This window comes from Podarcis liolepis, assembly GCF_965112155.1.
Source record: "Podarcis liolepis genome assembly, chromosome: 9".
Classification (NCBI taxonomy): Eukaryota; Metazoa; Chordata; class Lepidosauria; order Squamata; family Lacertidae; genus Podarcis; species Podarcis liolepis.
In genome coordinates this window covers 50,101,862-50,119,181 of record NC_139564.1, presented here as the reverse complement: position 1 = coordinate 50,119,181, position 17,320 = coordinate 50,101,862, and the positions used below count along the sequence as shown (strand labels likewise).

Genomic DNA, 17,320 nt, shown 5'->3' with positions numbered 1-17,320 from the left:
AAAAGCAAATGTGTTGACTGCACTCTTTAAAGGATTCAAGAAGCACATGCACAAAATGGTTTTTCACTGTTTCACTATAGGACTGCAGTCTGTGCCAATGTAACAAGGCTGCTGTTAACAATTAGCAGTATTCTAGACATTTTAATCATGGCAAAGCTGATTATTCTTGGTAAGCCTTACTCTCTTTTTTTCTTCATGCAATCAAAAGCTCCAATTATGTTTTTCACACCAAGTTTTCTTCCCTTAAAATACTGCCCTTCAGTATGTGGGTTATGACTTGAACTTAGCTGGGTTTCACCACCACAACAACTCTACCTTTTGGGGGGGAGAGGGAAAGGAGAATAAGAAAAAGGAGGGAACCTATAACAATATATTAAAGATAAAAATAATATCTCATATATAATTTTTATTACGTATTTTTGAGTTTTTAACATGCATTTTTATGTTGTGAATCATCCTGAGATCTACAGATAAACAGTGGTATACAAATGGAGAAAGTATGTTAAGCCTGGGTAAGAAAAACCTGATATGTGACATGATAGACATCTTCAAATATCTGAAGGGCTGTCACATGGAAGATAGAAGAAGCTTGTTTTCTGCTGTTCCAGAGGGTAGGACCCAACCCAATGAATTCAAATTACAAGTAAGGATATTCTGATTAAACATTATGAAGAATTTTCTGACTGCAAGAGCTGTTCAACGGTGGAATGGACTACTTCGGAGGGTGGTATACTCTCTTTCATTGGAAGTTTCTAAATAGAGGTTGAATGGCCATTTGTTGGGGATTCTTTAGCTGTGACTAGATGACCCTTGGGGTTCCTTCCAACTCTACAATTTTTTGATTCTATGATTCAGTTGTAAGACTGGCTAAAATTTGTGGTTTTATATGATGAACAAAGTAGAGGACATACAAAAAATATCAATTTTCAACTATTACACAAAACTTTATATATATATATGTATGTAAATAAGGACATGGTTCAAATGTCTCTTGTGAAATATGCTATTTAGAACTCTTACTAACTTCTCATCTTCAAGTCAGAATATCTTAAGATTTCAATCACCAGGGCGCAAGCTTGGAGAGTGTGCATGGAGGTCCTGAGCTGCTAAGATGACAAGACCCCCCTCTCAGCCTCACTGATGTAGTTCAAAGCAAAGCAAAGCAACACATTCAGCACCAACCTGGCTACAGGAGGTGCCAGAAGCAGCCATACAAGATGCCATCCAACCACCTTTGGGACTCTACTCCGTATGTGTGTAGGATTTGCTCCTTAGCCTTTTGTACTCAATAAGGCAGTCAGTATGGATTTTTCCTCAGGGTTTACTTCTGAAAACTTTCTCACGAATGAGTATAGCTGAAAGGGGGTGGAGGTTTAGGATCAGAGTATTCCTTCTCCTAGATGGACTACCTTTCGAGATTGATGAGCCCCATCTGCCCCTCAATTCCCTCTATAGCACATGCAGAATCTGCCTTCTTGACCGTTAGACTTGCTATTGGTCTTATCCACTCAATCAGGCAGAATCTGTCTTTGCATGCAGGAGACAGACAAATCCCTCACTCACGAGGGTTTGAGACACATCAGGTAACCTCACCTGTTTTAGCCAACCAGTCAAAGCAATTACCTGAGGTGTGGCCACTGCTGCATGCTGACAGCTTCTAGGAGATACAGATGAGAGTGGAGACCAGTGGTGGATGAACTACCCAGATAGAGCATGGTGTGACCCCCCCACCAAAGGTATTTCCCCTCCCCCAACACCCCATACACCCCCTCAAGGCCAATATCTTCATAATTTATAAACATGTTTTTTTTAAGGACATGTAACTACTCTCCAAATGCAATTACCTAAATTTGTATCCTCTGTGTGCGCATTTAATTTTCATGAAATTATATTATTTCTTATTTATTTCTTTATTTTAATATGCTTTTTATTAAATAAATAAAAAGAATTTTTTGTTTTTAAAAAACCCAAATGCCTCTTTGTATATGCCACCAGTGGCTTAAAAATTTGATAACAAATTCAGGTTATGGTGGTATGCACTGATCCTAGCAGTACTCCTATAAAGGTTAGAGATGGTTAAGGGTGAGAGCTTGGGGTAAAGAATGGGAGTAGAGAATGCTCGATAGAGGAAGGATTAATTAACATATATTCCAGATCTAACAAAATAATACCCACCTGCTGGTAAATTTTGCAAAAGTTGGGAATGCTCCAGCCATCATTAAGCATTTAGTCCTCCTGATTTCAGTAGGAGAAATAGGCAAGTTCACTAACTGTTTGAAATCAGTGAGTCTTAAGAGTGCTTAAGCTGGATTGTCCCATTTGTTTCTAACCGCTAATATTCTGTATTACGGTATTGCAAAACTGGAGAATCAATTTATGTCAAAATCAAAATGGCTTAAGTGTTCTCGCAAGCAGGCTACCACTCAATTCACTATAATAAATTATCACATTTTCCTTTTCTTTTGGCTTAGAAAAGCTATTTCATACTTATGAATTCCAATGATCAAAATAATTCTGCCAATTACGATGTTCCATTCTGCTATGCATAGTCAACTATGTAATGCAATAAACTATGCCTGAATGGTCTGTTTACCCCACAGCAAGTTACAAGGAAAACTCTTTCCCCTTAAAGGACTTGTCTCTTTGAAATGCACAAACTGGCAAGAAGCCAAGGGAAGCTGGTGCTTAAGAAACCAAGACTGAGCAGTGCCTGTGTGCATTTCAATCTCAGCCAACCGCAGTAAATGTTATTGGAGTTTTTGTGCTGTAAAATTGCTGCTTTCATGCCCATTGCATCTGACAATAGGAATCCTTGATCTAGCATGAGGGAAGGAGGTTGATGTGCCTTCTAGTCAAAATTCTGCATTCCTTAAAAACCAGGGATACTACTTCAGTGTGCTCTTAATGGGTTAGTGACAGCAAGATTCATGTCAATGGTGCATCCGGACAGAGAAAGATACTAAATGGAGAAGTCTTTTGTAAGAGATGGGGAAGAGCAGAAAATTTATTCTTTTAAAGTTACCCTGAAGCTTTAATGGGAGAAGGGAATACATTCAAAGGCAAAGGTTGCTGAATGAATAGCTGAAATCTTTTGCAGCATCTTGAAAGCTTCTATTTCAATTTGCAAAGATTCTTGCTTGAATTTGGGTTCAGATTTAAAATAACTTCTAATGATGCAGGGGCAGATCTACTACAAAAGCAATGAAGCTTAAGCTTCAGGGGCCCCAATATTGGAAGGGCCCCAAAAGCGACACTGGTCCATCTTGATTGAAATAAACGGGTCCAGTAGATTCAATTTGAGTCACTCAACTCAAATAGATTAATTTTGGATGGATATATTTCCACAATCCCAAAGTTTGAGAGTCAGTAGTGCAGATGTTGCAAAGGCAGAGCGTTGTGGCAAATTGGCCGTTCTGCACTTAAATTCTTTCTATAGATTGTCTCCGGAAAATGACATTGCAAAGTTCTCCAATTATGAAACTGGACGTGAATATGTGGCTAGAAAAACCAGAAAAAGAATAATAGAATCATAGAATTGTAGATTTGGAAGGGACTACAAGGGTCATCTAGTCCAACCCCAGTGACTTTGACAGGCGAGAAAATTCAGGACAGCAATTTTAATCAAAATCTGAGATGTAGTAGGGTTGTTGTTTTTAATGTGGTGTTCTGACATGGAACAACCTCACTGAAGAAGATAACAGGGGTTACCCAGACCTCATTGCTGGTTGAAAAGGGTCCCCCATAACAGTTCAAGCTTCAGGGCTTCAAATGTGTAGGTCTGCCACTAATGATATGCAACAGGGATTTGAAAGCTGTGGCCCTCCAGATGTTGCTGGACTCCCAACTCCCATCAGCTCCAGCCAGCTTGGCCAGTGATCAGGCATGATGGGAGATGTAGTGCAGCAATGTATGGAGGCCCACAGGTTCTTCACCCCTCATAAGCAACTATTTAAAAAATCATAGGTAAAAATATAAGATTTAAAAACTAGTTTCATTTTCATTTTGGTGACCCTAACCAAATTTCACCACTGTCAACACATTCAGCAGGATTTTACTATTATATTATTAATCTGGGAGAGGTATGACCTTAAACTAAGCAATCTTATTAATAATGCACAGTAAGCTGAAATGTTGCAAGCCTGCTGAAGTGGTTTGCTGTACATGTATTCTCAATGCTATTTAGTCCACTTTTCAATAAATACAATCACAGTAAATACAATCACAGAAATCGATACAACAATGAATGGACAGAATTTAAGTACAGGTAGGACTTGAAGTAGAATGTTTAGGACCTCCACAGAACCTATCCAGTAGAAAGAAGAAGTCCGCAAAGGCTGATAAAATTGCACATTCTTCCAACAGGATTTCATCCAAAGACACATTTATATTCACTTTGCCCACACCATGCATTATTTTATAAAACTCTCATTGCCCCCCACCCCCTTTTCTAAACTTAAAAAATCCTAACTGGCATAGTTGTCTTTCCTTGCAGGAACCAGATTTGACAACAGAACCATATTTTTATATAGGAAGCTGCTATGGTCATATAGAGAGCAGAAGATAAAGAATCCTATTTATGAAACAAAGTGAACACCCCTTCATATACCCCTATCATATCCCTCTTATTCTCCTTTAACTCTAACTTAAAAAACCCTCTCCCTAAACTAACAACAGTACCAACAACAACTGTCGCAAGCATTCCTCATAGGGAAACTGCCCCTTTCCCATGAAGGATGGACAAAATGAATTACACATTTGCAAAGCAGAAAATGTATGGAATCCACTGTACAGGATGTGGTGATGAGTACTAGCTTAAATGTTGGCTGGCAGCACCAGGCAGCATGGCTGGGCAGCTGCTCCTGGCCTTCCTCCTCTTTCACCCACAATGCTACTTCTGGTTCCTCCGTTAGTGTCACCACATCCACTTCATGTTCATGTTATGTGTGGAAAGGTCCCACCCACTAGCCTCTATACCAGTAGTGGACTTTTACTGACCAGGAGGATTAGAGATAGGAGCTGGGGGGGGCACCTATTGCAATGGGCGTGGTCTTATGGGCATGGTGCTGATGGAGAAATGAAGGCTGAAGCTTACCATGTTTAAGAAGAGAAGAAGAGTTTGGATTTGATATCCCGCTTTATCACTACCCGAAGGAGTCTCAAAGCGGCTAACAATCTCCTTCCCCTTCCTCCCCCACAACAAACATTCTGTGAGGTGAGTGGGGCTGAGAGACTTCAAAGAAGTGTGACTGGCCCAAGGTCACCCAGCAGATGCATGTGGAGGAGAGGAGACGCGAACCCGGTTCACCAGATTACAAGACTACTGCTCTTAACCACTACACCACACTGGCTCTCTGCTTAATGCTTAATTGCTTTCAAAGTGGATAAACCAAATATATACAGCCTCCAGGTTTCAGTACCATATTGGGCCAAAAGGTGGTATAAAATGTTTATAAAAAGAAATGAACAGGAATTTTTATTTTTCACGCATTGTTGACCAGAGTTAAACAAACATTAATCCGGACTTCCCCAGTTCCAATATAACGGGAATGCTTGTATTAATCTAAACTGGGGTCTTTGTGCCAAAGCTTAAGAATGGCGGAAGCCTGGTCTCATTAACAGGCTTATGAAGCCTACAATGATTGTCCAAACCAGGCCAATGTGGGTGTGAGTGTTCTCTTAAAGCTGTGAAAGCCATAATCAGTAAAGGAATAATTGGTCTTGGCTTCTCTCTCAGGTAACATATATTTTTTTAATTTTTTTTTTAAAAAAAACTCAAAATCAAATATAACCTACAGCTGTTTGTTATAACCAATTGCCCACCACTTTGTATAATTTGATTTTGGTAGGGATAGGTTGAGATGATGGGGAACTTTAATTTGCTCTTGGCAGAAGAACTGAATGCTTAATTAAACCGAACAACTGTACATTTTATTTCACATTAGAGGAGCAATGCTGACAGGTTTTTGGCAGGATGATTAAAAGAAATATATATATATGTATGCTAGATTCATCAAATCAAAGATCAGAATGAGATCAAAAATAATTTGGCTGGTACTCAGGAACATTTGTTGACTTTTAAAAGCCACTCCATTTTCCTCAAGCATGTTGAACAGAGAAATTAGTTGAACTGTACATAAAGGATATTGACCTCCTTCTTTATTGTCTGGTTTTGTATGAGGGGAGATTAAATGCTACTGAGAAATGCTTCAAGCATTCCTGTGCTAGTGCTGTGTATAAATCATAACAAATCAGTAGACTTAGATGAATACAACATGCATTTTTGCAAAATGTACATGAACAAGCTTGCTTCATATTTACTGAGGGGTTTTTCCCCTTCAAATTGTTGTGTTTGAATAAACATCTTTGTAGTGTATAAACAGTTTTACCAAGATGCCTGTTATTCCCATTCTAAATGTATTTACTTGAAAGTAAGTGCCATTATTCACAACTGAACTGTCATTAAAACAACTGTGTTTAGGGCTACCGTCTAAATGTTATTTTGTCTACACTAAGGGATACAAGAGAGAAAAAACGGATGGGAAATTATGTAAGAACATGAATAGGTTTGCACAGAATGCCAGGGTTATGGGATAAATGTTAAACCTCAGTAACCTCAGCAGATAACCTTTGAATCTTCAAGTTCGGTTTCTGTTAGACTGAGTCTACATGCGTTTGTTTGCTGATGATCTAACCAATTCATCAAAGAAAAAAAGCAAAATATGTACTCTTGTTTAAGCAGACAAGAAACTAACAGTGAAAACATGTACACCTCTACTCAGAAGAAAGCCCCAATGAATTAAATGAGACATTTCCAGGTAAATGTGTACAGGATTGCAAACTAAAAGAACAAGTCTCTTCTTTCTGTAAATTTATATAAGCTTTACACCAGAGCATCTATGACAACCATCTCTTTCTAGTTGGTTTTTAATAAGCCTTACTCTGTAAGCTACAGAACTAGTCAACCACCTCCATTGCATAGGAGATGCTTGAGACCTAAGTATTGCCTCTTCCTATGCAAGCTTGCTTGTTCTTCTAAGTCTCTGCAGACATTCAAAAGGTGACCCTGGTAAGAAACCTGCCAAATTGCAGACAATTCAGTCCAAAGGCTTTGGTGCTAGACATTATTTAAGTTGTTTTTGCGTTGGGGAGAAGTAAAAGACATTCATTGAAATGTGAAAACACTTCCTCTGTGTACAAGCCTGATGAGCCAATCACAATGGAGCTCTCCTTCAGCTCTCCTCTATCACCACCTACTGCAACAAGCTTGCAGACATTATTCCTGCTTTCAGCAGTTAAAAAACAAAAGTCTGGATTGCTGAGGTGTCACAATGTGCTTCAAAGAGCCCCCACTTTGATTCGCACCACCTTGTACAGATCCCACTTCAACTCTGACAAATAAACTGCTTCACCTTGGGATTCAGGACTGATCCGAATGCAATGCACCTCCGTAGTATACGGTATATTTTATATGCTTTATATATAATAAATGAAGAGAGTACATACTGCTGTATAAAATGATTTTATAAATCCGCCCAGATTGTCCAGTTCACCACTATTACTGCTGGTTGCTGATGCATGCTAAATTTGTATTTATTATTGTTGTTTGATAGGTAAACATATATTTGCCTTGCCTAGCACAGCACTTTGTCTTATGAGGCACCTGGATTACTCAACTCTGCTGGTACGCTCCAAGTTCAAAACATGCTAATGTTATTGGAGTCAAATATTGTGTGATAACAAAAAATAATAATGTACGTTTCGGGGGTAGTAAGAAAAATACAAATTTAAACAATGATTAGAGCACTGAAAGAACACCACACATAAATGGCTCACTATCATATTATGAGCCGATTATTCATTAAAATTATATATACCTATTTACACATTTGTCAACTAATGTTGCAGTAATAAAACATAGGTGCCCTTATACTAGAGAAACCAGGCCACCTTTTGCAACGATGCACTGATCAGAAATTTTTTCTTCTTGTTTTAAAACTTAGGAAGTAGTAGCACTTTTTTCATTTCCCTCAGGAAACACACTTGCACTGTAATATAATCCACTGGCAGAAAAGTTTTCTTACTATCCAGCCTACATTTTCTCTTCCTAAATTTTATTGCTCACAAATAAATTATATGCAATGCACAGGGATATATCTTCCACTCTTGATGTTCTGTTTCTTCCCTGTCCATTTTTAGCCAGTATGTGCAATATATATCCAGCCTTTCAAAGATTTCCATGTGTATCAACCCCTTCATCTTCATGGTTAGTTTTTTTATACTTTAAAATTGATTTTTTTATATCCCCTCTTCCTCTTAAAGGAACCTGGGGCAGCAAAAGTATCTAATAAAAATGCAATTAAAGATAAAATGAAAACATATTTTAAACATTTAAAAACTGTTAAAAACACTTAGAAATTGCTTTGTGGCTACATATTATATTTTGAATTACAAATCATTTCATTTGTATACTTTGAAATTTTTCTTTCTGCTTACTATCCTTACGCATTAAAACAATAAAAAACCCAAAAGCATAGAAATCATGAAGCGCAATAAAATATGCAACCATTTAAGGAAAAATGGCTGCTTTTTATACCATGATTCCCATTTTTACATACCACTGTAAGAGTCCGCTTGACAGCCACACGACATAGAAACCTTAGCCCTGTTGAGACATTCAGCCTTATCAGCCTTAAGGCTGAATACAGAGCCAAGACTGCACATGCCAGTCCAATGCTTCCTGCAAGTCAGGTGCACCCACTTCACCATCCAAATTTCACATGCCTCTCACTAATATCCGAAGGGGACACCTAAGTATATTCATCCTAACATGCTTAGAAGTTGCCTCATGATCAGGAACCTTGATAACACAATGAACTTGGGGACACCATCATTTCCCCAAAAAGGTTCTCCTTTTTTGTATGTTGGGAACATTTTCTCATAACACAGTATAATAGGATACCTAGGGCCTACTTCAAATTAGTTGCTTAAAAACTTACACCCATAATAAATATGGAAATGTGGGTGCTTAAACTCACTGTTACCACACCTCTATTTGAAACCCTAGTGTGGAGTCGCTAGTGTGGAGTACAGCATGCCAGAACATACACTGCTGTCCCACAAAAATATCATATCCCACCTGAATCAACTATTAGCCCTGCCAATGGCAGCAGGGAGGAGATGATTGTTGCTGTCATTAGAGATGAAAAGATATATAAAATGTTTCTTTGAAGTTAATTTCCTATCTGAATATTAACTGATTTTTAGTTGGGTAGTTATGTAAATTTCAAGATATCAAAAAGGATGTGATTCTGTCGCTAATATTGCACACACACATTTTTCACACTCGAAAAATGCTCAAACTCGCACTCTGCAAAGGTCAACTTGTACAATGTGCTCCTTAGCACAAACAGGACCTGGGAATTATCAGCTCCTTCCAATCATGAGCCCTGTTTGTCCTTCTCTGTGCTTTATTTTTCCTAAAATGTCCCTAAACATATCAATGAGGCCTATCTCATTACCGGGCAATAATTACACTATTTATTATTATTATTAAAAACACAAACCCTCATAATTGCCAACATTTAACTGCTGCCAAGCAAATAAATGCATAATGCAACGGCAAAAAAATGTGTGACATATTTGGTCTTAGAAGGTTGGCTACATAAATAATTTATATATTTGCACAGTGAAGCAGCTGTGTCAGGAGGCAGCTACTGGGCTGGGAAGCACTGGCAAGGTATTGGAGGTCAGCGGTGTATGCCAGGCAGCTTACCCTGCCACTTTGAGCTAATCCTGTTGCCTTCATGTGTTCATGGAGGATAGATACATGGGTGGCGCTGTGGTCTAAACCACTGAGCCTCTTGGGCTTGGCGATCAGAAGATAAGCAGTTTGAATCCACTCGACAAGGTGAGCTCCTGCTGGTCTGTTCCAGCTCCTGCTAACCTAGCAGTTCAGAAGCATACCAGTCAGCACAAGTATATAAATAGGTACCGCTGTGGCAGGAAGGTAAACAGCGTTTCCATGCGCTCTGGCTTCCGTCATGGTGTTCCACTGAGCCAGAAACAGTTTAGTCATGCTGGCCACATGACCCAGAAAGCTGTCTGTGGACAAATGCTGGATCCCTTGGCCTAAAGGAAGTTAAAGGCTGCACCCCATAGCCGTCTTTGACTGGACTTAACTGTCCAGGGGTCCTTTACCTTTTACCATGGAGGATGCTGTCCCACTGGCAGCACTGGGCTTTTGTAAATGATACAGGAGAGAGGGTGCTTCTCTGTCAGCAAAATGTCTTGGGCTAGCGCTGGTTGTATTTAAACATTACGGATTATCTGTGAGCTTACAAAGTCAATTTGGTACAGGCAACTAGAGTATATTTTTACAGCAAAGCTGAGCTAAATGACATACAACTGGAAAAGAAACATCTACAAAGCTAGGCAGGTATTGACTGCAATTCTGTACAATTAAGAATCAATGTTTCCTATATAATGAAAACGCTACTACATCTCAATTAAATTAGGACTTTTTCATTAAATATGTAATTAAATAAACAACAAAAAGTGATTCTGTCTTCTTATTTTTGCTTGGTTTCAACAAAGTAAATCTACTTGTGCTTTCACATATGCACTCAAACAACTTTGCTAATATTTCATTAGAATGAAGAAACAGGATGAAAAAAAATAAAAAGTGCACTTAAACTATGGACAAGATGTGCTGATCTTACCATGACCTGAGGCAAAAACTGAAACAGGACCGGTCTGTACTAGATAAGAGCTGGCAGTATAGTCCTCATCAGTGTCAGAGTCCTGAACTGGCTGGATAGCACTAGTACTTAGCAACCATCTCTGGTTGTCATGGAGATTAGGTGATGGAGGAGGGGAATGTAAATGTTCAATAACGGATTGACTAGATGAAGAGGATGGCATGGGAGGACCTAAGAAAAAAAATAAAAATATGTTTTTTAAAAAAAATGGTTAGGGTTGTATGAGTGACAGATCAAAAAACACTGTTTACATCCTTCAAATTATATCTATTTATAAAAGTTTAATAAATCATGGTCAAACAAAATGATAGCACATAATGAAAATGTTCATTTGAAATTCATGATGCTATGGATAGCTTGTGGTATTGACACTGCATATATGATGCTTGTTTTCCTGAACAACATAGCTTTTAGAACCTAGTTGTATATAACAGCAGAACCGGATAATTTAATTATTCAGTTTCACTTTATTTTAATATTAATTTAGAGTTTTAAAACATCTCTGACTGCAAACTTTGACTCAAAGGTTCTGCTCTAGTTTCAGAGACTAAGTACAGTGGTGCCCCGCAAGACGAATGCCTCGCAAGATGAAAAACTCGCTAGACGAAAGGGTTTTTCGGTTTTGCGTTGCTTCGCTAGACGAATTTCCCTATGGGCTTGCTTCGCAAGACGAAAACGTCTTGCGCTTTTTTCTTAAAGCCGCTTGAAAAGGCGGAGTTGCAACGGACCATGCTTCGCAAGACGAAAAACATCGCAAGACGAAAAGACTCGCGGAACGAATTATTTTCGTCTTGCGAGGCACCACTGTATTTGCATACAATATTTCTATTTCTTCTTTATTGTGTCTGTAGAACAGAACAGAGCACTTATGAATCTGTAATCCTGTACAGGACAAACATCAGTATGTTTTACAAATAGACTGCAAGGCAGAAAATGACAGGAAGGGAATATGGATTTTATACTAGCAATAGAATACTTTTTCTTTCCAATATAATAATTTTTGAATGGTGGGGGTGGGGAAAATACCTATACATTTGACAAATTTTTTTGCTCAGACTCTTATCTCCTTCAATAGACAATGCTATTTTTCCCCTTTAGGCATGAAGAGACTGGCCTAGATTTAAGAAACCTAGAGATCCATTTTCACAAAATTCCATGTTGCTAACATACACGAATAATTTTTCAGATTTCATTGCACAGATAACAATTGATAACTATACACTGATCCAAGTTGAAATCCCACCTTACACATGGACTCATTGATCACATATTCAAATGTCTTACTTATCAAAGCATGTAATTACAGGTAGGTAGTCATGTTGGTCTGCCGTAGTTGGGGGGGGGATTCCTTCCAGTAGCACCTTAGAGACCAACTAAGTTTGTTATTAGTATGAGCTTTCGTGTGCATGCACACTTCTTCAGTATCTGAATAACAAACTTAGTTGGTCTCTAAGGTGCTACTAGAAGGATTTTTTAAATTTTGTTTTATCAAAGCATGGTTTAGTGTGACATGAATGAACCGTAGCAAGCCTTGGGATCACATGCTTCCCTGTCTCCTCCCCCTCTGCGGCTGCAAGGAGTTTGGAGGCTTCTGTTTTAAGTCACCCAGAGTGACAATGTTATCTGGAACTATGGTTAACATTAACTATGGCTAGTTCAAATAAGCCAACTAGACAAACCACAGTTTAAAGATGTGTTTTATACTAGTTAGAGCAACGTCAACCACAGTTTAAGTCCAGATGGCATGACAAATCACAGTTAACCAGAAGTGGAAATGAAAGCTTCCAATGTCCTCCTTGAAGATGTATGGAAAGAGGGGAGGAGTATGTGGCATTTGCTCATGTCCATTAGAAGATTTTGGATGTGTCACTCTTGTATTCAATGTCCCACCTTATAAAATGGAACAGTGGCCATCTACCATATCGTCTTAGCCTTAGGACATGACAGAAGTAAATCTAAGTATGTGTGTATATGCAGACTATAAAGTTACACTTCAAAAAGTTCATAAAATATTTTCTGTTAAAACAGGATCATATGCAGCTGAGCCAGAAAAAAATGCATAGGTAATATATTATACCATAAAATGGCCAGATTTCAGGCATTCTCTTTATAACACAATGGCTATGTAATAAGTGACTTTTAATTATGAATCCATTTTATATTATAGACCCCCTGTATGCTATCCAACCTGCATAACTTGGCACTGGCATTTATCTCTCTGCTGGATACTAGAGCCTTCTGCAGTCAACCTGTGGTGACAGTTATCTCTTAATTAAAACTCTACATGCAAATAGCATTACTGAAAAGTGCTGTAGCAGAGCGCACACAAAGCACTATTATTTGTAACGGCACAGGCCTTGTTATCTTCAGTTTTAATACTGGGCACCAGTGTACTTAGTGTGAAGTTCTCCCTCTGGGAAATATACTTAACAAATTCTTATTACTTAAGATAGTAATAGATATTTCCATAGTCGTGACACATTAGGTTTTTTTAAAAAAAATTACAATGCTCCTTCTTAAAAAGCATTTTTTATGCAACATCTTTTTTAAAACACACACTTAAAAACCAACAAAAACCAACAACGTAGTGGATGATGACCCATTTACTCTTGCATCAAGAAGTATGCTTTTGAGTTTTAGACTCCTCCGAATTCTAATGAACTGTCAGCTATACCTCAAGATACAAATCTGAGAAGAAATGATATATTCCCTTAAATGGAGCATTCAAAGGTGTCATTTATAAACAAAAAGGGTGATTACTTAGGTGTTCATTTGAACTCAATAGTAATTCTTACAGAGCAGAAGCAGCTGAAGTTCATAAAACACGAGCTGAGGTTCTACCATTGTCACATCTCTTTTCTTCAAAACACCCCCCAATCATTTCTCTATGCTTATTATGCTACCCCACTCTGGGGAATTCCCCCACAAAGCCTCTGCTTCTTCTTCATCACCACAAGCTCCCAGCACAGTTCACTTACTGCTTCTTTCCTACACTCAGTTTACCATCACAACAGAACCCGCCCTTCACATTATTGTTTATATTTTGCTGCTTATTCATCCTTTTCCTCGGCTTCCTTGATTCTACTGCATGTCTGGAAGCAGGGCTTAGTACAGAACATGCCTCTGTTGTTATCGCAGCATATATGCTCAGAATGTGAACTGAAACTGCCCGATATTTCTATGTGGCCACCAGATGTCTACTCCCTTTTGAAAAGAACAAGAACATTTTGCTTAGAGGTGTCATAAAGGCCACAATCTTCAAAGCATCTACCCAAAGCAGCAGTAGATGCTGGCTTATTAGACTGAAAGGGGCACTCTCTCACCAGGTTCAGGCTACCCCCAGCCTGCCCATTTCCTTCCTGCCAGACTCCTTACCTACTACCAGTCCAGAGGTTGGCACTGGCTATTGGCGCTCTCCTTAGCAGGCAATTCTTCCCTATAAAGAGTTAGAGGCATAGGAGACTTAAATATATAAGAGGTTTTAAGGGGAGCTGTAGTCTTTGCCCATGATGAAGCAGTAGGAGGAAAGTGAGACGTTGGGGAGAAAGAAAGGCTGTCAAGCTTGGTGAACGGATTTTAGCCCCTCAGACTGCTCTGGCTCTGGGCCTTGCTCTCTGTCTAAGAAGAGCTGGCAAATGTTAAGTACTAAGGAAATGTGCTGCAGTAGTTAAGAGTTCTTAGTGTCATTGCATTGGAGGAGGAAAGAACAAAACCAGAATTAGTTGGCTTTGCCAACAATTCACCTCTTCCCCCTAGCTTACCAGTACCACTGGACACAGGCTGCCACTGAATATAATAATAATAATTTATTATTTATACCCCACCCATCTGGCTGAGTTTCCCCAGCCACTCTGGGTGGCTTCCAACAAAATATTAAAATGCAATAATCCGTCAAACATTAAAAGCTTCCCTAAACAGGGCTGCCTTCAGATGTCTTTTAAAAGTCTGGTAGTTGTTTTTCTCTTTGACATCTGGTGGGATGGCGTTCCACAGGGCAGGAGCCACTACCAATAAGGCCCTCTGCCTGGTTCCCTGTAACCTGGCTTCTCGCAGCGAGGGAACCTTCAGAAGGCGCTCGGCACTGGGCCTCAGTGTCTGGGCAGAATGATGGGGGTGGAGATGCTCCTTCAGGTATAATGGACCGAGGCTGTTTTGCAGCAGTTTTCAACCTGTGGGTCCCCAGATGTTGTTGGACTACAACTCCCATCATCCCTGAGCTCAGGTCTTGCTAGCTAGGGGTGATGGGAGTTCACGAACACTGTAGTTCACCAACATCTGGGGACCCACAGGTTGAGAAAGGCTGGTTTAGGGCTTTAAAGGTCAGCACCAACACTTTGAATTGTGCCCGGAAATGTACTGGGCGCTTATGTAGGTCTTTGAAGACCGGTGTTTTGTGGTCTCAGTGGCTGCTCCCAGTCACCAGTTTAGCTGCCACATTCTGGATTAGTTGTAGTTTCCGGGTCACCTTCAAAGAGCGCATTGCAGTACTCCAAGTGAGAGATAACTAAAGCATGCACCACTTTGGCGAGACAGTCCGCAGGTGGATAGGGTCTCAGCCTGTGTACCAGATGGAGCTGGTAAACAGCTGCCCTGGACACAGAATTGACCTGTGCCTCCATGGACAGCTGCGAGTGCAAAATGACTCCCAGGCTGCACACCTGGTCCTTCAGGGGCACAGTTACCCCATTCAAGACCAGGGAGTCCTCCATACCTGCCTGCCTCCTGTCCCCCTAAAACAGTACTTCTGTCTTGTCAGGATTCATTCAATCTGTTAGCCACCATCCATCCTCCACTGAAGAGCAGCCCAGTTAAGTTCATGGAAAAACTAGTTTTAGTGGTGTGAAATTCCTAGTTAAATTATTCAACAGTAGGAGACAGCTCAAACTGTGCAATTAAAAGAAGTATGTGTACGAATTCCCCACAAAGAGAGATTTTTTTAAAAAACAAATGTTGTAGCTATTATGGCAACAGCCGCTACCTAGCTAGTACATCATTAAAGGAGGTCAAGTTAAGCAATTTACAATCAAGTATGGCTTTCCTCCAACTTTAGCAAGTAATTTTCTGTGTGACGATCTAAGCTCTAACTAGCATACATTCAGTTAGACTAATCTGGCATACTATTCTTGCTGGGTACTTTTTTGAAAAGCTAGCAAGCGTAACACATTGCTCTGTGCCAAAGCCAAAGTCTGTATAGCCAGACAGAACTCGGCATGAATCTCAAGTTAAACATAAGGGAATGTTTCAGGGGGTTGAGATTCATAAAATATTGTTTTCTTGGTGCACAGGCCAGCGAAATCCACAGTTGAAGTTCTTTTGTGAAGCTAAACTGCCTTTAAGCAATGAAGCAGTATAAAGGAGACAGCTCTTGCATCTTTAGAAAAGCTCCCAGTCCTGGAATCTGGGCAGGGACCCCCTGACAGTTTCCATTCTGAAGGGAGCCAACTCCTTTTAAAGCTTCCATGCCTAATTATGCACAGCTGCTCCTGATTAAAGCTGAAGCAGGTAGACTGAGTTTTAGGAGATGCTCTCTTAACAGAAAATCACAACGGTCCTTTAAAGTCTAACTCTCCTAAATATGAACATCTGATCATGCTTAGCTTTCCAAAATGTCTTTTCAGCTGTATACACACTCCCTTCTGGAACAGTGAAACAAAAGTGACCTGTGTCTACACAGAGGCGTCAATCTAGTGCATTGCTTAGGTCACACTGAAATCAGATTTGTTTTATCCTAACAAGACTCCTGTGCTGGGCCTCAGACAAGCTCTGCGTGGGCCTGCATACAACTACCTGCACGCATGCCCTATTGGTACTTAATTGGAATAATAGAATCAACAGATTAGAAGATGGGGGAAACACAAGAACAATACCATGAACACCTATGGGACTATAAACATCAATGGGAAAAACTAAAGTTACTCCGCATATTCAAGTACTTCTGGGTGTGGACTTCTCGAGTCTAATTTGAACAGGGGAAAGTGGAGTAAGAGCTAAATAATTCTCAAATGGGTCTCAAACCCTCCGTGAGTGAGGGACTTCACCTGCGTGTGAAGACAGGCTCTGGTGGATTCAGCAGATGAGAATAATAGTGGGTTCAACAATCAAGAAGGAAGTTTCTGCAGTTGCTGTAGAGCAGGCACCCCCAAATTTGGCCCTCCAGATGTTTTGGGACTACAATTCCCACCATCCCTGACCACTGGTCCTTTTAGCGTGGGATGATGGGAGTTGTAGACTCAAAACATCTGGAGGGCCGAATCTGAGGATGCCTGCTGTAGAGGCAAGTGAGGGGCAGGAGGATATATTTGAGAGAAGAAAAGGCCAAGGAGTAAACTCCATATACACTGCCCAGGAGTGCTCCCTGGAGATGTCACTATGTGGTTTGACTTTGTCCCTGGAAGCATACGCCATTGCCTTTAGAGCCCAACAACAACAATGGTCAAATGTGGACAAGCCCTAAGAATGTGAGAGGACTCCAGTGGGGGCATTCTCAATGGAGCTTTTCAGCCAGTCTGGCAAGACACAAAGGTGTCAGGACTTGATGTGGAGCTGCGTGGAGATAATCTACA

General features: G+C 39.9%; 1 protein-coding gene across 50 annotated transcripts in view; it reads right to left on the bottom strand.

Moving 5' to 3' along the window:
* Nucleotides 1-17,320, bottom strand: part of TENM3 (teneurin transmembrane protein 3) — a 1,268,022-nt gene that overhangs the window by 161,911 nt on the left and 1,088,791 nt on the right. For 36 of the 50 annotated variants that reach the window (XM_083459440.1, XM_083459473.1, XM_083459433.1 and 33 more), the window contains one exon: nt 10,719-10,928. The exons of the other annotated variants lie outside the window; for them this stretch is intronic. In XM_083459440.1, coding sequence (XP_083315566.1) covers nt 10,719-10,928 — 210 coding nt within the window. The remainder of the gene's footprint in view (nt 1-10,718; nt 10,929-17,320) is intronic. 50 annotated transcript variants of the gene reach the window in all.